At 43.0% G+C, this 23,195-nt stretch overlaps 1 protein-coding gene across 2 annotated transcripts in view; it reads left to right on the top strand.

The window, feature by feature from the left end:
• The first annotated feature begins 2,170 nt into the window (after positions 1–2,170).
• Positions 2,171–23,195, top strand: part of cacng6 (calcium voltage-gated channel auxiliary subunit gamma 6) — a 38,854-nt gene continuing 17,829 nt past the window's right edge. The window contains exons 1-2 of one of the 2 annotated variants that reach the window (XM_062957242.1): positions 2,171–2,329; positions 4,523–4,820. In XM_062957242.1, the coding sequence (XP_062813312.1) occupies positions 4,538–4,820 (283 nt within the window). In that variant the 5' untranslated portion in view covers positions 2,171–2,329; positions 4,523–4,537. Of the gene's footprint in view, positions 2,330–4,290; positions 4,821–23,195 lie in introns of those variants that run through there. The other variant, XM_062957241.1, reaches the window with a different exon arrangement.

The raw sequence follows: 23,195 nt of genomic DNA, 5'->3' as shown, positions 1-23,195 counted from the left end.
CTTTCAAGGGAGGTTGTTATTAAAGGGAAATGGGAACAAGACAAAGAATGCATCTGCATCAGATAGGAGTCTCATTTATCACTTGTGCTGTTTCATTCAAGAGAACTGCTGACCTGAAGATCCGAAGGTCAGTGATTTGAATCCTCAAGACGAAGTGAGCTCCCATCTGTCAGCCCCAGCTTCCATGAGGGGACATGACAGAAGCCTCCCACATGATGGTAACACATCCGGGCGTCCCCTGAGTAATGTCTCTGTAGAGGGCCAAATCTTTCACACCAGAAGCGACTTGCAGTATATTCTCAATTCGCTTCTGACACGATATTTTTAAAAAATTCAAGACAACATAGACACCCAACAAGAATATCCAAGGGAACATCTATACTAGAATGAGTGCAGTTTTACAGCACTAACAGCCATGGTTGAATGATATTGAATCATGGGAGCTGTAGTTTGGTTTTGTGTGTGTGTGTGTGTGTGTGTGTGTGTGTGTGTGTGTCAGGAGTGGCATGAGAAACTGCAAGTCGCTTCTGGTGTAAGAAAATTGGCTGTCTGCAAGGACATTGCCCAGGGGATGCCCAAATGTTTTAATGTTTTTACCATCCTTGTGGGAGGCTTCTCGCATGTCCCCCATGGAGCTGGAGCTGATAGAGGGAGCTCATCCATACTCTTCCCGGGCTGGATTCGAACCGACAACCATAATGTCAGCAACCCAACCTTCAAGTCATCAGTCCTGCCAACATAAGGGCTTAACCCACTGCGTCTCCGGGAGCTCCTTATAGTTTAGTGAGGCACCAACCCACTTTGGCAGAGAAGACCCAGACCTTGCAAAACTACAACTCCTATGATTCCATAGCAATGAGCCATGGTAGTTAAAGCTGCATTCATTCTATAGTGTAAATGTACTGAGGTATTCTGGCCATTTTGGAAAAATACATTTCTCCATCTTTCTGCTTGGTGAACATGAGCAACAGCCTTCTTTCCTGGAAACTCACTGAAGGCCAGTAAGTAATGACAAACAGATCATAGCACTGTCCTAGAGCAATCCTACTCAAAATAAATGGGTGCTAGTTCTTAACCCATCAATTCCCAGTTGGATCCCTTGGGGGTGCAATGGGTTAAACCCTTGTGCTGGCAGGATTGATGACCAAAAGGTGGGCGGTTCGAATCCAGGGAGCAGGGTAAGCTCCCGTCTGTCAGCTCTAGCTCCCTATGCGGGGACATGAGAGAAGCCTCCCACAGAATGGTAAAACATCAAACATCCTGGTCTCCCCTGAGCAATGTCCTTGCAGACGGCCAATTCTCTCACACCAGAAGCGACTTGCAGTTTCTCAAGTCACTCCTGACATGAAAAAAAGTTCCCAGTGACTGGAAAGTTTCCAGAAAAAAATTGTAGTGGGCACAAATATGGTGCCAGTCCCTGGCACACAAGAACGGGAAGAGTTGGTATGCTACTTCAGATACCTTAAGAAGCCCTGCCATAGAGGAATTGTTTAAAATGCAGAAAAATAATTATAGACATATCCGGATTATTCCCCTGAATATAAACTCCCCTCTTCTTAGACGGCATCCGCTGCCACCAGTAGTCCTGAGGCACAAAGACTGTATTTGCCAGCCTAGCTAGTTGCTAAGGCAACAAAAGTAGAATTGTATACTTCCAAAAGCTCTGCAGCAAAGCCTGTATGAAGGGCGTAAATAAAATCAGATATACAGAAAAGAAGAACGGGCTCATCTCTCTTCCTGGCAGCATCCCCTACGGATCCTCCACCAACACGTCCCCCTCTTTTGCAACAGCTGTCCTTCCATGCCAACTCAGTACTTTTTAACTTGGTCAGCTTGTTAGCGGATGTGGGGAGGGGGGCACCAGATGCTTCATCCTGCTTGCCCCTGCATGGATGAACATCCTCAGATCTCCTTGACACCTTCTGGGAATCCTGCTGAAAGCCTCCAGGCATGGCTCCTTATGTCCCTGGTTCTTGCCTCTCTTGTTGCCCAAAATGTTAGCTTTCTAAGTTTTACATGAACCCAAATGGTCAACAAGTGGAGCTTGGCTATTATGGGACTGGAGGGGAGGGGAATGCCTCATTGTCATCCCTGTTGTCAAGCAACCACAAAGAAAACTGGAAAAAATGCCCCCATTTCTTTCAATGCTGAATTTGTGTTGCCCAAGCCAATCGCTTTCTCGGCAGAATGTGACTCCCTACGGCCATGTGCTGCTTCTTTAATATCCCAGGGCTGCCAGTGTCTGAAGGGAGCTTGTTCAGTTTTGGACTGAAGTTAGCCAGAGCAGTTGGCACTTCCAGCACCACTTCGGAGGACATATAAGTTGTGGGTAAGTCTATGCTCTGCTGTTGATGGAGCAAAATTTGTTTAGTTGGTCTGCTTCGTTATGGTCAGGTATTGCTGTGTGTTCCAGGAGGTTTTAATAAATAACACTTAATTGAAGACATCTCTGTGTAGTGCTAATTCTCTCTCCCTCTCCTCACAAAACTACCCAAACAAAAGTGGGTATTTGGGCACATCTATGAGGACACTGAGATAAGATGGTAGAGTTGCCAGAGTGAAAACTGGAAGGGGCTCATGTACCTTTCATGGATGTGTCAAAATTCTCTTTCCTACACAATCATCAAAGGGACAGGAATCTACCTCAGTTTTCATTCTGGCATTCCTGAATGAATGGCCTAAAAAAAAGAAACACAATTTCTCCAAGATAGCCAATTTCTTTGAGAGGACTGCCTGTACATGGTTGCTGTTGTGCATGTATAACTTATGCTGCTGTTGTTATCTAACATTCAGGATTTTATCTAACATTCAGGAGGTATTTGGCTGTTTTAAGCAAAAGATGACACACCCTCCATTTCATGAATTGAAATGAACCGGAATTACAAAATCTTATTTGAAGAGTAGCAATGGCCTCAGATTCTCCACCACATTGGATGAAGGCAGCTAGGTAGTTAAGCCCAATGGGGTGGTTAATCCATTCCTGATTTTTGTTTGAACTATGAAGGAGCTCCTCAAGATGTTGAGCCTGTTTTGAAGGTGGAGTTCAGCACCCTGGACAACAACAACAACAACAACAACAACAACAACAACAACACTTTATATTCTGCCACCATCTCCCAGGCAGCTCACAGAACACTCAAGGTGGAACATACAAAATACAACAAGTGCAAAACAACACATAGACAATAAACAGTCAAAACACAACATCATAAATTCACAGCACCCCCTGGTGAAAACAATAAAATACAGCAATTTCTGTAGATAAATCAGTAGGAGTCGATCTCAGAACTGTAAAGTGCAAATAAAGAATTTAAAGGTCCTCATGTGTATTATTAGAGAGTCTAAACATGATCAAACGCCTGTTGGAAAAGTCAGGTCTTTAATTGTGTGCGGAGGGTTTGGAGGGTGGGGGCTAGCCTGATCTCCCTCAGGAGGGCATTCCAAAGGAACAGAAATGAGGTGAAATCTTATGAGCAGAGCCCCTGGTGGCACAATGGGTTAAACCCTTGTGCCGGCAAGACAGCTGACTGCCAGGTTGGCAGTTCGAATCTGGGAAGAGCAGGTGAGCTCTCTCTGTCAATCTCCTGTTCCCCATGCGGAGACATGAGAGAAACCTCCCACAAGGATGGTAAAGCATCAAAATATCCAGGCACCCCCTGGGCAACGTCCTTGCAGACAGCCAATTCTCTCACACCAGAAGCAACTTGCAATTTCTTAAGTCACTCCGGACACAAAAAAAATCTTCTGATCAGGGGCACAGGCAGCAAAAAAAATGGCACAGGGTTGTTAACCCTTCCCTATGCTATCCAAAGTGTGTGTATGTGTGTGTGTGTGTATGTATGTGTGTCTATCTATCTATCTTTGGGCTGGAGGTACACTGAAAAAATGTACCTGTTTCATCATGCACTTTGCAATTTGTGCAAGTGACTCAGAAAATGAAAAATAAAAATGCTTGGAGTGATACCAACACATGCAGCAGAGGGAGCTGTGAGAAGCCCGGGCAATAGGAGCCCTTGCTGTCCAGGTGGTGAGGGAGTTGTCAGTTTTGACCTCTGCATCTTAAAAAGTGTCAGACACACACACGCACACACATGCTCCCCCTCCCCGCACCAGACAGTCTGTGCACCCCGGGGCCTTAAAATAACCCTTCTTGCCTAGGCGATGGGTGAAGGACGGTGGCAGGTGCTCCCTGCATTAGCCAAGGCCGCGCAGGGGGAGGCAAGGGCTGGGTGGTGTGAGGTAGCTGCCGTCCCATCCCTGGCCTCACTCTGTCAAGCCGGGGCATTGGGTGGAGAAAGAGAGGGGTGGGGTATTGTGGGGTGAACAGGGAGAGTGGTCAAGCAGTTTGCAGTGTGTTGACCTAGTTAAGACTAAGGAGAAGCTCTGAGAGGCCCTGGAAAGTTCCACATTTTCATAGGGTTAAAAAAGAAACCGGGGACCAGGTCTTGCCTTTTTGCAGGTAAACGTTGCCCAAACAGCAAAGAAAGGGGCTATGAATATGTGGCCCAATTTCTTCCTTCAGGACGAGGAGCAGCGCATGGCCACACGCGGGCGGGTGGCGGGCAAGCGGCGCAAGCCCATGACCGATGAGCAAGAGGGCAAGATCAAGCTGGCCTTCTTCGTGGCCATCGTGGGCATGACCCTGACGGTGCTGGCCGTGGGCACAGAGTTCTGGGTCGAGCTCAACACCTACAAGCAGAACCACTCAGTCATCTGCGAGGCGGCCCACTATGGCTTGTGGAAGTTTTGCTACAAGAAACTCTGGATGAATGACATCGAGGAGGAGAGGGCCACCTGCGGACCTGCGGAGCTGCCTGGAGGTAATCAATTTATCTGATCACTTCCATTTTCCATTCACCCTCTGCCTTTTCCTCTCTGAAACCCACAAGCTCCAAATACTCCCCACCTAGTTCTTCTGTGAGTGACTCCCATGGTTTATATTTGGGCTGCTAGGTTTCTTCGTCTGTCCTCTTTTTCTGTCCTTAACATCAGCAAAATGTAATCCCTGCGTATGGGGCTGCTTTGCTTCCAACGTATCTGGGTACCTTTGGTGCTTCATGAGCCATATACAGCAGCAAATGATGGTTCAGGGTGGAATTTCAATGGATTTCTCATTTGTGGGCAAGACCCAATGTGATGGCAATGGCCACAATGCAGCCTTTGACTTCCTTGGCCTCCACAGGCAAGAATATAGACTCTCAGCAATCCCCTGAGTCACACATACAAACTCAGTCCCACTTCTCACCTTCTTCTCCCTGCATTCATACACATATCCTCCAACTTTCCACTGTTGAAAGGGACAATCCCAATTAATCCTCTATCATTCCACTCTTTCAGCTTCCTTTAAAATGTCCCAGTTTCTCTCTCCCACTATTCCCCTTTGTCCTCAGCTTGCTTCCATTGCTGCAAGTGGAGTTTAAGTAGTTTGCACTCAATTAACTAAGTAGGAGAAAGGGAAAAGAGGGGATGGATTCTTGCTCTTCCCAGTTGGCACAGTAAAAAGCAACATGTTAGTATTATTTTTACCTTGTATGTTCTTCTTCGTTATGACGTTTGCTATCTTGATCACACATTTGTGTTACTTGGCCACATATGTAGTGATGTTTCTCTGTGAAATGTTGGCAGCTATACATACACGCAGGGGCCCCTGGTGGCACAGTGTGTTAAAGTGCTGAGCTGCTGAACTTGTGGACCAAAAGGTCCCAGGTTCAAATCCCGGGAGTGGAATGAGCACCCTCTGTTAGCCCCAGCTCCTGCCAACCTAGCAGTTAGAAAACATGCAAATGTGAGTAGATCAATAGGTACCGCTCCGGCGGGAAGGTACGGCGCTCCATGCAGTCATGCCGGCCACATGACCTTGGAGGTGTCTACGGACAATGCCGGCTCTTCGGCTTAGAAATGGAGATGAGCACCAACCCACAGAGTCGGTCACTTAACGTCAGGAGAAAACCTTTACTTTTACTATAAATACACGCACTCACATTCCACTTGTCTGTCTCACAACATAGCATAAGTGCACATTCTTGGGAAGAATTGGTGCATAGGGTGAGGAGGAATAATGCTTTTCACTCACCAAATGTGTGCCACCAAGTAGTGTTGCAGGACACACAATATTCATGACGGAGGGTTAGCTTAGAACATCTGGGTCCTACGGGCTACATAAGAATTTGACTAAGGCTGTCAGGGAGGGGATTCGAATTGATGTTTAGCCACGCATGCAGAGAACTGCATGCATTTACACTACTGATGGTTTTTGTGGATTGCAGGTGGCCAACATAGAAAGTAGCCACTTTCTGGCTACTATAACTGTCTCAGTTTGGCAGGGACAATCCCAGTTAATTCTTTACCATCCCATTTTATCAGCTGTCTCAGTTTCCCTCTCTTTTTCCAATTTCCCCATTTGTTGTTGCCTAATGCCATTTGCTGCAAATTAAGTTCAAAGTGCAAAAGGAGTTTGCACTCAGATAACGCAGTATGATATACAGGAGAAAAGGGGGCAAATCTTTCCAGTTGGCCCAGTCGCAAGCATATTGTTGCAGCCTCCCCTATCTTATCTGTTCCTGCTTGACCATACTCTGATATTGGCTTGGCCCACTTATGCCCTTGTTTTCCTCTGTGAAATGCGGGAAGCTATGTAGTTCCCATGTGAATCATGAAGCACAGTGCAGAGTAATGCTTGCGACAATATCATAAGGAACGGCATGCACAGAGTGATACGGAAAGCCATGGCCAGGCCTAGACTGTTGGCATCCACTGGCAGATGCTCTGCAATTTAATAAAGCAATTATGCTCTTTTAAATCTTTATGAGCATCTATCCATTAATGCCTGTCTCTGCACACACTCCAGCATATCATCCTAATATAATTACCAAAAACTAAAATCCAGATGCCAGGTTAGCGTCTCTCTCTCTCTCTCTCCCACCAGCTCCACCACCCCAGCCTTGGCATCTCTTTCCAATGCCAGGCTTAAGCCCCATAAGTTGCTGTGTAGAATTGCTGATGCGATTATTATCTCTTGCTAATGAAGGATAATCTCCTTCCCTCTGCTAGCATCTCTTCCAGTCTCCAGTTCTGCTGGGCTCTTCTATAGTATATGTGAATACAGCTCTGTCCTGCTGATTATTTTTGGAAATATAACCAGTTAATGGTATAGCAATAACAGATCTCTACATTTTCGGAAGGCTTATGGGAACAGGACTTGGAGGAAGTGGGAAAACCACAATTTAATTCTCCTGGTTTAAAAAAAAACACACCAGAAGACAGGGAAATTCCAGACATGAAACAATCAGGGCCAGTTAACAACTCCCAACAAAAAATTCCCCCCAGGCAGGAAATAGCCAGGCTTTGAAGCTGCCAGGCTATTCAGTGCTAAAGCTGGCCAATTGTAACATTCACACTTGCCTCAGGCAGACAAAAGTTATTTCTCCCACCCTGGACATTTCACAGATATATAAACCCCACTTGCCTAGTTTCCAACACCTCACAACCTCACAATGTCCAGGTGTTTTGAACTCCTAAGCGGTTGAGGGGGGAAAGGAAGGAGCCTGAGACTGTTAGGAATTGTGGGAGTTGAAGCCCAAAACACCTGGACGGCCCAAGTTTGCCCATGCCTGATCTACGCCATAAAATTAATCCAGTTTGACACCACTGCCATGGCTTAATGTTACGGAATCATGACCGGTCTTCATGACTTCTCTGTAAAAGGGTGCTGCTGCCTCACCAAACTACAGATCCCAGGATTCTATAGCATTGAGCCATGGCAGTTAAAGCAGTCTAACTGCATTAATTCTACAGTGTTGATGCCACTTAAATTATCACAACCATTCTCATTCTCATGCATTTGAGCTTAAACTCTCCTTCTCTAAACTTTTAACTTCAATTCTTAAAAAGTTTTTTTAAATGTGCACCTTAAGGATTTGCTAAAAATAAATTTGATATTAAAGACATCCATTTAAAAACAATACATGACTATATGCATGCAATTAGTAATTTTTAAATGTTTGTTTCCTGTGCAAAGATGACTTTATTGCTCTTCCCCAATGTAGTGCCAGTTTGAATCACAGCTACTACTTATTAATTTTAAAATAACATTAATTGTGTGATTAGCAACATATGTTTTTGTGTTTTGGAGATGGAGAGGAACGCAAGCGTAACGGCAGCATTCTACCCAACCGTTCATAAGGAAAGAATATAACACTAAATTCCCTGCATTTTATGCCCTGGCAGCTATACAAAGAGTGCCCCCCTTTCCAGGTCCTGTCAACACAAAATTTCAGGCTGCTAAAACAAATCTTCATGGCATCTGGCTGTCAGTATGTTCACTTGTCTCCTTTTCTCTTAAGAGGGTGGTAAGAACCTTGGCTTTGCCCCATTTCCCTTATGGGACATGAACATGGAAATCTTGGATTACAGAGCTGGAAAAAGTAGGAAAGATAGGTTCCCATGTAAGAGGGGCACAAAAGGAAAATAAGATAATGGTATAATGCAGGCATGGGCAAACTTCGGCCCTCCAGGTGTTTTGGACTTCAACTCCCACAATTCCTAACAGCCGGTAGGCTGTTAGGAATTGTGGGAGTTGGAGTCCAAAACACCTGGAGGGCCCAAGTTTGCCCATGCCTGGTATAGTGGTTTGAACATTGGACTATGACTCTGAAGGCCTAGGTTCAGATCCCTATTTGGAAATAGAGACCTATTGGGTGACCTTGGGCAAGTCACATTCTCTCAGCCTCAGAGAAAGGCAAAGGAAAAACTGCCTATTAACAATCCTTACCAAGAAAAAGACCTGTGGTAGGTTCGCCTTATGGTCCCCATAATGAGTTAAAGGCAGACAACAACACCTTAAGTTCCAGACTAGGAAATAAGTGGGATATAAATGGTTGTTTGTGCTGGAATATCCCCAGGATTCAGAAATACTGGCGTTTTGTTTTAATTCTCGGGAATTCATGGCACTGCCTAGAATAAATATAATGTTATCAATTTAGTGAATTATGTGCCTAATTCTAAAATGTAAAAATCATAGGTAAAGTTTTTCTCCTGACTTTAAGTCTAGTCAAGTTCAACTCTGGGGGTTGGTGCTCATTTCTAAACCGAAGAGCCGGCGTTGTCCATAAACACCTCCTAGGTCATGTTGCTGGCATGACTGCATGGAGTGCCATTACCTTCCCGCCAAAGTGGTAGCTATTGATCTACTCACATTTGCATGTTTTCGAACTGCTGGGTTGGCAGAAGCTGGGGTTAACAACGGGAGCTCACCCCATCCCATGGATTCAAACTGCCAATCTTGCAATCAGCAAGTTCTGCAACTTAGCAGTTTAACCCGCTACACCACCGCGACCCCACAATATCATACATTCCACTAATTCAAATGTCCTTGTTTGCACTTGTTGTTTAGGATACATCACTGCAATGCTTTCCTTTGCCTTTCTCTAAGCGTGAATTTTTAAAAAGGAAGACAGATGGGCCTAGATAGGTGGATGACAAGTAGGTTAAGGAGAAAAAAGCTGCACAGGAAACATTTTTAGTTTGTGGAAAAGTTAACCTTGAGGTATAAGAGAGCCAGCCTATATATTTATATTCAGAGATCCAAGGATTATTTTCACAAATATGTTTTCTTCCACAAAGAAATTCATCAGTGGAGCTGGATTGCTAAAGGTGCGAGGCATGGGGTGGGCAGTGATGTTTTCTGCCCTACTTTCCGCATCTGAATTACTAATCTATTATTTCATCTTCAGTGGGAAACGGGAGGAATTACAGATGTGGTATATGTACTACTTTGTTCCCATCAGAGTAATTGTGGCTGGACCTACACTGCCATATAATCCAGTTTCTGAATCCAGATAATCTGCTTTAAACTGGATTATATGAGTCTACACTAGGAGCCGTGGTAGTGCAATGGGTTAAACCCTTGTGCTGGCTGAACTGCTGATGTGAAGATCTGAAAGTTGGCGGTTCGAATCTGCGAGATGGGGTGAGCTCCCATCTGTCAGCCCCAGCTTCTATGCAGGGTCATGAGAGAAACCTCCCACAGGATGGTAACATATCCGGGCATCTCCTAGGCAACGTCTCTGTAGACAGCCAATTCTCTCACACCAGAAATGACTTGCAGTATATTCTCAATTCGCCTCCAACATGATAAAAAAGGCTACATTGCCATATAATCCAATTCAGAGCAGATATCTGGTTTCAGAAATAATTAATAAACAAACTTTATTTATACCCTGCCACCATCTCCCCAGAGGGACTTGTAGCGGCTTACAAAGCACTCAAGGTTCAACAACATGCAAAATACAAAAAAGTGCAAAAACAATAACATAAAACAATAAGCAGCCAACATAAAACACCACTACTTCACTGTCTTTAAGTCTTTTCTGATTTATGGCAACCCTCAGGCAAACCTATCACAGAGTTTTCTTGGCAAGATATATTCAAAGGGGGGGGGGGTCTTGAGCTGAAAGAGTGGGATTTAATACTAGCATATTTTAGCTTAAAGCTCTCATTGCCAGTAGTTGAGGCAGTTTAGACTCGAGAGTCTGCAGTATCCGTATTCATCTCCATCCCAACTCTGAATTCCCCTATCACTTTCTTTAATGATACTGCCAGACTTTCTTTCAGTCATGTGTTAAATACTATGCAACTCTATCCATTTCCTTTAAATGTTTTATATTTGATGCCAGTATACAGGGAGCAGGGGAGGGAATTCGATCCCGTCCATGAGAATATTTTAGCGAAAGCTCAAGTGATTTATGCAATAACAAATTACATTTATCATTATATAGCAAATGTTATTTTGGAGCCATTTCTTTTTTTCATAGGCTTTTGGAGAGGGACGGATCACTAAAAAAACATTACTAACATGTCACCCCAAAACCATTATAGCTAACCACTGACTTGGGCAATCCACATCATATCCATTATATGTTCACATTATATCTGTTTCAGAGTTTTATGTGCATCACATGTGCATGATAGATTGGTTAATATATTTGCATGCTACTCTATGCCAGAGCCCATATGCTCCATCAGTTTTTGTTGCCAGTGTCATCTTTAATACAGAACTAGTGTCATCCAATACAGGAAATATATCTTTCTCGCCCACAACTTCCTTTTGCAAAACAGAAAAGCAGCCCAAACCTCATTCAGTGCATAACCGTTGGACTAAAACCGATCTCTTCCAATCCCACTTGGTGGTTTTCGATTTCCATCTTGATTAATTAGAAAGTGTCAAAAAATAAGCAGATAACTTTTTTCTTGAAAAGAATCCATCATACCTCTACAATTCTTGGTATTACTCTTGAATTCAAGAGAGTGGTGGAGGCTGGGATGGAAGAGGAAAATCAAGACTTAAAGGAGGCAGTTCTGAATATGTATGCCAGTGAACAGGCAAAGCCTTTGGGTTGAATTGGAAAACCTTCTCTTCTTTAAGCTTATCTATATTTGATGATGGGTACGGAATCTGCATAATTTATTCTTTTTTGAAACATTTTAATGTGTCACTGGTAGAGTATTGGGAGCTGGAGGTTAAGCATGGCATTTTAAAAACTATTTGTGGGTTCTCTGCTAGTTTGTGCCCACTTCCTTAGGTACATTGCAACCTCATGTGCACAGCAATGCAGGAAAGGATTTTTAAATTATTATTATTATTTTGGTGGCAACAATGAATCTCTGTCCTTGAATGACCTGAACTGCTTTAATGTCACAAACTAGGTCTCTAATTTGGCATGGGCCGAGTTGATGCAGAGTCTAAAGTGGTAGAAAGCAGGATGAAATACCTAAGGAATAAGGACTGGCATTTCCAGGGATGTAGGAGCCCCTGGCAGTGCAGCAGATTAAGCCGCTGAGCTGCTGAACTTATTTATTTATTTATTTACAACATTTCTACCCTGCCCTTCTCACCTGAGTGGACTCAGGGCGGCTTACAACAAGCGGCAAAATTCAAGGCCACACAAAATCAATAAAAAAAACAACATATATAAAACCATTAACAATAATCCATAAAATACATTATTTCAAGCTTAAAAGCATATAATTAATTATATCCATTCTTCCAAAATTGCTGACCGAAAGGTTGGTGGTTCGAATCTGGTGGAGTGAGGTGAGCTGATAGTCCCATCTTCTGTTAACCTAGTAGTTGGGCTCCGGGCTGTGGCGCAGGCTGGAGAGCAAGCCAGCTGCAACCAGCTGCAATGAATCACTCTGACTAGGAGGTCATGAGTTCGAGGCCCGCTCTGAGCCTATGTTTGTCTTGTCTTTGTTCTATGTTAAAAGGCATTGAATGTTTGCCTATATGTGTAATGTGATCCGCCCTGAGTCCCTTTCAGGGTGAGAAGGGCGGAATATAAATGCTGTAAATAAATAAATAAATAAATAAATAGTTCGAAAATCTGCAAATGTGGGTAGATCAATAGCTACTGCTCCGGTGGGAAGGTAACAGCACTCCATGCAGTTATGCCAGCCACATGATCCGGGAGTTGTCCACAGACAACGCTGGCTTAGAAAAGGAGATGAGCACCAACCCCCAGAGTTGGACATGTCAGGGGAAAACCTTTAACTTTACCTTTTATTTGCAGGGATTGAGAAAAGGAGACAGGAAGAGCTTTAACACACAATAATTTGAGGAAGCAAGCAAAAACAAATGTAGGATGGCCAGGAATTCCTTTTCAAGGAGCTGGTGGATCTCCTCTGATTTCAGATTTTACCAGGGTGATAAACATGAAGGATTTTAAATCCACAAGAAAATGTTGGTTCACACCTATCTGGTTCTGCATCATTTCCCATCTATGGGAAGCCTTGCAAGCTGGACAGTAGAGCAGTAGCCCCGTCTGACTTATGTTCACATTTGGTGCCTTTAGATTAGGCTACCTACTGACCTCATCTAATAACTGAGAGACATCTATAATCATCATGACCAGTAGCTGCTTGATAAGTTTATAATCCTGGGATTTTTCTCATCTTTTAAAGTTGTTTAATGTGGAGGAGGTGGGGGCATCCTTACATCTCAGAGAAAGATACCAGAACTTTAACTATGCACTGTATAGAAGTGTGGCTGGATATGAGAGTTTGGTCCAAAATGGTTCAAAACAGGAAGAGAACTGGAAGTGACAACAGCCAAAGACATTATTTTGCTATTCATTACCATCAAGTCAGCTCCACCTTATGGTGACTCTATGAATGAGAGACCTCAAAGACACCCTATTGTTAAGAGCCCTACTAACCTGAGACAGTGGTATTCTTGGCTGTCTGCCCACCTGTAGAAGCATCTCCTCCTTTTCCTCTAGCGTTCAACCTTACAAAGCCTTGTCATCTTTTCTATCTTGTTGTACTATCTCATGATACGTCCAAAGAACAAAAGTCTCATTTTAGTCATCTTGGCTTCTAGGAAGAGTTCAGGACTGATTGGCTCTAGGACACATTTTAATCATATTTTTGCCAATCCGTGGTATTTGTAGAATGTTTTTCCCCATCGTTAGATGATTAAGCGAGAAAGGGATCCGAGGCTGTTAGGAATTGTGGGAGTTGAAGTCCAAAACACCGGGATGGCCAAAGTTTGCCCATGCTTGGGCTAGACTGATGCTCTAGGCCAGTTGTTCCCAAATTTTGGTCCTCCAGGTGTTTTGGACCTCAACTCCAAGAAGCCTTAGCTGACATGGCCAGCAACCAAGAACTGAAATCTAAAAAGATCTAGAGGACCAAAATTTGAGAATGTTGCCCCAATACTTTGGCTGGGAGAAACATTGTTTTATTTAAAATGGGATAGGGAGTACACAAGCCAACTGCTTCCTTTCCCAAATGCACAGCCTGGTTCATTTGCTGTCGTCATCCAGTTTGGAGATGAAATCATCCTAGCCCAATTGCAGTAAGCCAGGTAATTCCAGGAAAGCTGGCAAGAGAAGAGGCCAACAGAAAGGAAAGGCCAGAACAAGACCCAAAGACAGCCAAAGCCAGAGTATGTATTTTAAAAGAAGGGAAGGATGAAAAATACTGAGGACAATAATAGCCATGTCACCACAATGAGGCCAGGTAGTCAAAACAAGGGTTCAAAAGAACAACCAGGTTAGAGCAGTGAGCAAAATAAGGTTAACAGATTTTTCTCATCCTCAACACAGTGAGAGAGGTCAGCAAGAAAAGTTCAATTGCAACAAAGCTTGATTTGCAAAAAATGTACAGTTTTGCACAACAAATGATTTTTCATGCAAAACAGTTATACTGAGATGTTCTAGAAGCATTTAATGTGCTGAAGCTAAGCGGGATGAGCCCACCCTGGCCTTATGCAGAGCAGAGCAGCCATCTCTGCAGATAATTCAGTATGGCATAGACACAGCAAATTCTGTTATTTAAATGGCAATTGTCGATTTTCACTGTGCATGACTGAGGGATCGTTTGCACTTTGTGCCAAAATAACTTGTTTACTTTGTATACTACGGATTTAGACTTCAACACAACACATCTCTAAGTGCCCTGGCTCAGTATTATGGAACCCTGGGATTTGTAGTTTAGTGAGCCATGGCAGTTAAAGTGGTGTGCCCTTAGAACAGGTATGTGCAAACTTGGGCTCTCCAGGTGTTTTGGACTTCAACTCCCACCATTCCTAACAGCCTCAGGCCCCTTCCTTTTCCCCCTCAGCCGCTTAAGCAGCTGAGGGGGAAAAGGAAAGGGCCTGAGGCTGTTAGGAATGGTGGAAGTTGAAGTCCAAAACACTTGGAGGGCCGCAGTTTGCCCATGCCTGCCTTAGAGACAGAATCACATTTGTTGTTCTGGATCATGCAGCAAAACATCTTGGAGTGTTCTAGTCTAATATCTTTCCAGTTTACCTGGGACTTTCTGCTGCCATTAATTCATTTGGAGGAAGAGATATAAATAAATAGCACTCATTGGGATTCAGGCTGGCAAGACAGTCCAACTAATCATTCTTAGCCTAAAGGCAGGATCTCAGTTCTGTGCCTAACTCAACCACCTTCTAGGAAGTGACACAGTCGTAATATAGAAACAGGTATTAATCTTTTTAACGGTCCTTGTTCTCACAGTGCAGGTAATCCATCCTTTCTTGAAGCTGTTATGTAAACAAATGTCCTGGGTGCAGCTGTCCATTATCATTTTTCTCCAACTTTCTCATTCCCTTTAGTGCATACTCTATGTCTGAATGTGCTTCCCTGTATTGGGCTGAAAGCAAAGTCCCAATGCAAAATCTGACAGGCCGATTGCCCTCTATGAGCCTCTTGTCAGGTAGATATACAGTATATTTTTCTGTTGTCTTGGACACCTGAAAACTGTGAAATAATGTCATATTCGAGGGCCAAATTACACATTTGGCATGCAGACTGACATTTTCTCTGTGAATGAAATGCCATTGAGTGGGAGAAGGATTAGCTTTCCATTCCATCAGTTTGTGGATCAAAGTCACCCCCTTCATTATCTTCATTGCAGATCAAGTATCAGAGAGTGACATTTCCTACCAACTTTATAGTTTTATAAGGAGTGTCATCTTTTAAACTGGCCACAGAACTGAGCCTTTGATGAGCTGGATTTAGAAGGTGATAAGATTTATTTCTATGCTGTAAAAAAGTGTTATCTATTGGATCATAGATACCAGCCCACTGTTAACGACAGCCACACCTTTCCATCTTGTCAGTGGGCAACATGAAGTGTTGGGTCATTTGCCAAAGAGGAATTATGAGCATGTGTGAACTGTATGAGCAGAGAAGCATTCTTGGCTTTGGACCCAATAACCTCATTCAAGTTTGTCGGCTACTGATAACTCCAACCTCTTAAGTCTAATGCCAAGAGAATGGACATCGTATGCCTTGAAACAAGGTGCATCCTTCTTGCCTCGCTAGGAATCGTGAGTTGCACTGACACATCAGGACTGGTTCCTATCAAACCTGTGTCTTTATGGAAGGCTTTCTCTTTCTCATACCAAAAGCCGAATAACAGCAACAACAAAAAATCTGCTCCCTTTCCTAGTTTTCAGAGCTCCTTTTTAAAACACTATTAGATGAAATGATTATGTCAAAAGAACAACAGCTCTTACTAGAATCAATTCTGATCATTAAGGGTGCATCTACGCTGTAGCATTAGTGCAGTTTGACATCAATTTAACTATCATGGCTCAATGCTATATAATCTTGTGAGTTGGAGTTTGGTGAGGCACCAACACTCTTGGGTAGAGAAGATAAAAGATCTAGTAAAACGACAACTCCCAGGATTCCATCGCATTGAACCATGGCAAAGTGGTGTCAAACTGCATTAATTATATAGTGAAGATGAATTATGAGGCATATCCTTCTCTGTGTTTGAATGTCAAGCTGTGAGCAACTGTGGTTGATACTTAATGCATCACTCTTAATGACATGACAGGAGGACATCTCTGGATCTCAGGTTTGGAGCCTGGGATGACCCTGACCTGGCAACCCTAAATACAGTGCATTTAAGAATGCAGGTATGTCCACACCCTGGCAATAGCCTGAAATGACATACAGATTACCTAATAATCATGCCATTCTCACATGTGAAGTAACTACAAATCCCGTATAGCCCGCACTGAACAAGCTGTACGGAGCCTGGGACAAAAATGCTCAAAAGAAGGGGCCCAGGAAAGGTTTCCCCATGTTACGAAAAGCCGTGCAAATGAAAAGGTGACAGGTCTAATCTGAACACATTCCAGTTTAGACATGAGGCGTCAGGTTTTGACAACAGGGGGTAACGGCTGAGCCCAGCGGCCAAGGCTGTCCATCAAACTGAAACTTAAGATGCCTGCCTGAAAAACACAGCAGATAAAAGGGATTGGTTTTTTGGATGCCCCTCTTGGCCTCAATCATAGGCTTTCCTCCCTGGTGCGTTTCCACTTTGCATTCTGAAAAAGCCTTGCAGAACAATACAGCAGCTGCCCAAAGCAAAACTAGACAAAGAGTAACAGCTGATCCAGGGAGTATACTGTTTCCAGTTTACAAAAGGATGTCCTGGTCCCACCTAGGACAGCAACAAAATCTATAGGCAGAATTATTCCCAGGATAGAGGCACATAGATAAACATTTCCGAACACACTGGCCTTGACATCTTTGTTTTTAGATATTAAACCATCAGAGCGACTCATTACCAATATTTCCAATACCAGCAATGCCTGGAAATAAGTACTATGTGCCTTTGGAAGTCTGCCTCTCAAAGTCCTTAGTGTATGATAAAATGAACTCTGCATCTGCTCTTTGAAATGTTCATCAGTTCTTACTTCCAAAACTCAGAAATGTTATGCATTTTTAATACAATAAGCCTCGCTAGCTAGAGGATTCTGAGAACTGTGGTACAAAACAGAACATTTAGTCTAAATGCTACAGGATCTAGCCAACTTTGAAAACTTGGCACTCTTGTAATCTTCCATTTGTATCTCTGTGTTTTACATCTATATTCCTGTCATGTTGGAGAGTTTTTTTCTGGGCTTTCTATACAAAACTTTATATGCTTATGCATAGAACTGTATTTTCTTTTCTTTCCCTTCTGTCTGCAAATTATGGCCAATGTCACGAAGCATCCCTACAGTTAAACCTGAGGAGTCCTTCTGACTTTATTTGTTTTGATTTATTTTATTCTTATCCCACCTTTCTCCCTATATTAGGACTCAAGATATTCAGACTCTCATCCTGGAATCTGTTTACATAATCACCTAACACAATGAGTTCCTCCAGCAGCACTTTGGAGATTTGTGCTCCTTCCTGATGTCCATATCTTCCAATAAAGCCAGATTGGCAGAAATGGTCCCAATTAAACTTGTGCTATCCCATTTTTTCAGCTGCCTTTTAAATGTCCCAGATTCTCTTCCCAGTTTCATCCTTTGTCTTCAACTGGCAATCCCTGTTGCAAAGTGAGTTCAAAGTAGAAACGTAGTTTGTGCTCAGTTAACTCAGCAGAGGAAATGAGAGGAACAGGCAGCTTCTCCCAGATTTTAGACATATCCACTGTTGCACCCCAGGTCTGGAAATCACTATGATCACAGCACCATGCCAGAGTCCAGAATATAAGCAAACAGTTTATTGTAAAATATCTCAAAAGTATTGGAAAAATTCAGGAATAGAGAAAGAAAAAGTATATCCAAAAAGGGTTTAGCAATAAGCAATAATCCAACAGGATTCCAAATGTCTCAACAGATTCCAAGGTAATACAATCCAGCAATAGCCAAAAATCACAAGAACAGCTTAAGTCCAGAAGCACAAAGCATTCTTAGAAAAACTTGATCATGAAAATGATCACAGGAACATAGAAACTACCAATATACTTGAATCCCAAAATCAGAGGCTTAACTTGAAGCATGGATCAGGAACCCAGGCCTAGCTTCTTACTCCAAACACCACGTTGCCTGAACTAACTTGAAAGTAAACAGCTTGCCAATTAAAGGCCGCCCATGAAAGCATTTAGTCTTCCCTGAAATCTCTCCCCAGCTTTCCCAAGCAACACTCTGCCCTGCAATATCTATTGTCTGCTCTGATCTGTAAATGAAGGTCTGTGTTGATTTCCATATCACCAGGTGCTTCGGTACCACTTCATTCTCTGCTCAACTCCTTCTAATGTCTCTGGCTGCTTGGCCTGACCTTGAAGGCCTGCACTTTCACAGTCAACTTTCTCACAGACAGAAGCATCATTCCCTCGACTTAAATCTTCATCACTTTGTGCCCCCAGAAATCCCACAGGCAATCCCACAATCCTCTCTAAAACATCAGTGAACCCATCAGTCTCAGCCTGAGCCACAACATCCACGAAAATTTTAGAGGATGTCATCTGAACTCCATTTATGAAGTTTGGGTTTTGAACGATCCCACTTTGCTTTGGAAATAGTAGTGAGGGGGGGGGGGTGAATCAATTTGTGTTCTTTCCAAGCTCAGGATATAGAAGTGTGAGGCAAAGTGCCATATGCAAAGGGTAATTTGCGCATCTCTTCCACCTTCCTTAGAAGATGCATGAGGAGGTATTCCTCTCTCAGCATATGCTCCCTTGCTCTCAAGCAGGGAAAAAAGACAGAAAGTCTTCTCTAATGAATCAGACTATCAATTCTTCGAGCCAAAACTTGAAAATGTAAAAATACCTTTTCCCCTTGTTGCCAAGCTATATTTCATTTTGAAACACCTCTTCAAGAGATCAGTACTGCACTGACCTCTATCCTTTGCATGGCAACTTGCTAAGAGGGAAGGAAGGAACTGATGAGTAGGAAGAAAGAGGAATAGCAGGAAGAGAGTGAAAGAAGAGGGCAGAAGAATGGAAAGACTATCGAGTGGGACAGAGCTAACCCACTTTTGTATCTAGTTCACCCAGTCCTGGTTTTGTCCATGCAGTATCCATTGGAGTTTGGTACAGAACCCATTGGGTTTTGTTTCCAGGACAACCACTGGATGCTAAAGTATATATACAGTGTTCCCTCACTACTTCGCGGTTCACTTTCTGCGGATTCGCTGTTTCGCGGTTTTTCAATAAACTCTAAAAGAGTATTATAAATCATTAAAAAATACAATTTACAGCCTAAGGAAGGGAGGGATGAAAAACCAAAGGGAGAGAAAAGGAGCCCAAGCGGCAACGGGAGGAGAAGGAGGTGATTTATCAGTACACAATTGGTTGATAAAGAGTTAAAATAGTGTATAACTACTAAAACAATGTATAAATATCAAAATAAATACAGTGTTCCTACTTTGTGGATTTTCACTTATTGCGGGTAGTCCTGGAACCTAACCCCAGCAATAAGTGAGGGAACGGTGTAATAGAATAGCAAAATAGTGTCCCTTATAGAAAATGGCAAAATCAAGGTTTGTTTTCAAGCTTCTTGAATCTGTGGATATGGAGGGTAGAATGCACTCACTACAATTGGCATGTGATAGCTCTTTCTCCCAAAGAGAAATGACCCTCCAAGGGGTATAGCTATGGGCTATAATGTGGAAAATGGGGGCTTTGTCTCCTGCATATTAGAATTCCTCACCCTGGGATATTTTCCTTCTTTCTCCAAATTCGTGGCAACAACTTAAAACTTTCAAGTGCATCTACACACTAGAGTTAATGCAGTTCAGCACCACTTTAACTGCCATGGCTCAACGCTATGGCATTAGAGCAATTGTAGTTTTATAACTTTCTCTGCTGAAGACTGCTGGTGCCTCACCAAACTACAAATCCAAGCACTCCATAGCATTGAGCCATAGCAGTTAATATGGTGTCGAACTGCATTTATTCTACAGTGTAGATCAGGTATGGGCGAACATGGTCCCTCCAGGTGTTTTGGACTTCAACTCCCACCATTCCTAACAGCCTCAGGCCCCTTCCTTTTCCCCCTCAAGCGGCTGAGGGGGAAAAGGAAAGGGCCTGAGGCTGTTAGGAATGGTGGGAGTTGAAGTCCAAAACACCTGGAGGGACCAAAGTTTCCCAGTGCCTGGTGTAGATGCACCCCATAGAAATACGGTTGAGGCACCCAAAGTAAATAACCAAGGGGCATGACGTATAGTAATGCTAGAAATTTTGGGAACTACAACAAAATTTCAACAGGGGCAGGCAAAATTCTTATTGAGAAGACATGCCCGCTCTTCATAGCTACAAATCCTCGCTACTCTTCAAAATATGTCAGATTTAAAATGAAGCTGGGAAAGTTCCAATGGAAAATCTGTAAGAAAAAAAATACATTTTATTAACGTAAAGAGAAAACGAAGCAGAGACTTTCCCATGGGAGAATGGGATTGAACAGCAAGTGGAACCTTTTATCACTCGCCGCAGAAAGGATTTTGCTGAAGCAATGAAAGGAGCAGGGCTTTGGGATTCACATTTTATTCTCAGTGAACTTTTGGACTGAGCTCAATATTCTGTTTTATCTTGGGGTTTGCGAAGTTTTGCTCGGATTCATTGCTTGACCCATTTTTTTAAAAAAAAAAAACCCTGTTTCTTCTGTTGTTACAATTTCTTTTGCCCTGATTCCTTTTATCTAGGATGTATAGCACAGTTCTGCATCTTAATGTATCAGACAGATCTAGCTGTACATAAATTATGCATTTGACAGATGCAGTTGTGTTTTTGTGTGTGGATAATTTGTGGGTTATCTTGTTCAAGTTTAGAAAAGTAGATAATCAGAAGGATGGAAGTAGAGGTGCCAAGGTAGCAGCTTCCTATTCCTTGTGATTTCAGGGCCAAAGTGCATCTACACCAGTGGTTCCCAACCTGTGGTCCATGGACCACCAGTGGTCCCTAAGAACTAAAATATGGTCTGTGGCCTCACTGTTACTACACTGTTCTAAGGAGAGTGACTGGTCTCACGAAACCCTCTTACAGTGCTGAGGCAACGGGGATGTTGGGACGGAAAAGGCTGACTATCCACAAAAGGCACAACAACAAGCCTCCTGACTGCTGCTTCTCCTCCTCCTCCCTCCCCCGAGCGGAGACGTTCTATGTGGCACCTGGAAGTGGAGGGGCCTTGGTGACTTTGTTTTTAGTCCTGTTCCTGGTTGTTATTTGGGGTGCTGATTCAGAAAATTGCATTGGATAAACCACATCACCTCTAGATTTTTAAATATGGTTTTCTGTGAGCAAGCAGATGGTGACTACTGGATGGCATATGTTCTGTATCAGAAACGAGAGCTGATGTGGTCTATCTAATGCAGTTTTCTGAATCAGCACCCCAAATAACCAAACCAAATCTAAAGTTGACCAAAAACTGATTCATAACCCTTTTGGTACTAATGTTGGAGAGTGGTCCCTGGTCAAAGTGGTCTCTGGTCAAGTGACCCCTGGTCAAAGTGATCCCTGGTCAAAGTGGTCCCTGGTCAAAGTGATCCCTGGTCAAATGGTCCCTGGTCAAGTGACCCCTGGTCAAAGTGATCCCTGGTCAATGTGGTCCCTGGTCAAATGGTCCCTGGTCAAAAACGGTTAGGAACCACTGATCTACACTATAGAATGAATGCAGTTTGATATCACTTTAACTGCCATGGCCCAATGCTATGGAACCATGATAGCTAAAGTGGTGTCAAACTGCATTCATTCTGCAGTGTAGATGCACCCTTAGACTCCTGAGTTAACTGGAGGAAGAAGGGGATACCACATAATGTCCCCAGTAGCTCAATTCTTAACCTATTAAGTCTGGGACTTCTGTGGGTTTCCACATAGGAATCAGGAAACTAAAGAAAGTAGGGTAAGAAGGTGAGATTATAAAGCCAAGAAAAGGGAGAGGCAACGAAAGAGTTTTCTTGGGGTTTATACAAAATGGGGATTTTAAAAATCCATGCAATTGTTGCCTTCTCTCCCAAGCTCAAAACAGGAAGCAAGGAAGGGAGAGGAAATCGTGAGTGGCATTTTTCTGCCTCTTCCTCATAAAGCTTTTAGTGCAAGCATTTAAATTTAAGTGCCAATTTAACATAAACTTAGTAGTTAAATGCCCCTTATAGTGTAAATACAATTGAATAATGCATTGAATAATAAAAAAACAATATCCTCCAACCTTTCATAGATTAAAAGCATGGCCAAGCATAATCAGCGTATAGTCAAGATAGCAAAGATTATTAATGGGGAAGAGCGCAAGAGAAAGGAAAGGCTGCAGCAATTTGCTTTCACTTGGGCCTAATGGTAAGGACACCTCTTCTCCACTTCCCCCTGCTGTGTAAGGGTGCATCTACACCAGTGGTTCCCAACCTTTTTTTGACCAGGGACCACTCTCTAACATCAGTACCAAAATAATAATACAAATGAGTTACAAATCAGTTTTTGTTCAACTTTAGAGTCACTGGTTATTTGGGGTGCTGATTGAGAAAATTGTATTGGATTGACCACATCAGCTCAAGGTTCTGATACAGAACATATGCCATCCACTAGTCGCAATCTGCTCACCTACAGAAAACCATATTTAATCATCTTGAGCTGATTTTCCCCACATGTCTCGCAGATCTTATTTTAGGTGGTGGGCTGCGGCCCACAGGTTGGAAACCACTGATCTACACAATGCAGTTTGACATCACTTGAACTGCCTCAGCTTAATGCTATGGACTCCTGGGATTTGTAGTGGTGAGGGCACTGGCACTCTCTGGCAGAGAAGGCTACACTCCTTATAAAACTACAACTCCCGTGATTCCATAACACTGAGCCCTGGTAGTTAACATGGCACTAAATTGCATTAATTCTACAATGCAGATCCACTTTTTATGGAGAGCAAACTAGTTTTGTACTTTAAACTTTGTTTGCAGCATAAGTGGAGGATATTA

This window comes from Anolis carolinensis, chromosome 6 (genome assembly GCF_035594765.1).
Source record: "Anolis carolinensis isolate JA03-04 chromosome 6, rAnoCar3.1.pri, whole genome shotgun sequence".
Lineage (NCBI taxonomy): Eukaryota > Metazoa > Chordata > Lepidosauria > Squamata > Dactyloidae > Anolis > Anolis carolinensis.
This window is presented reverse-complemented; position numbering and strand designations above follow the sequence as displayed.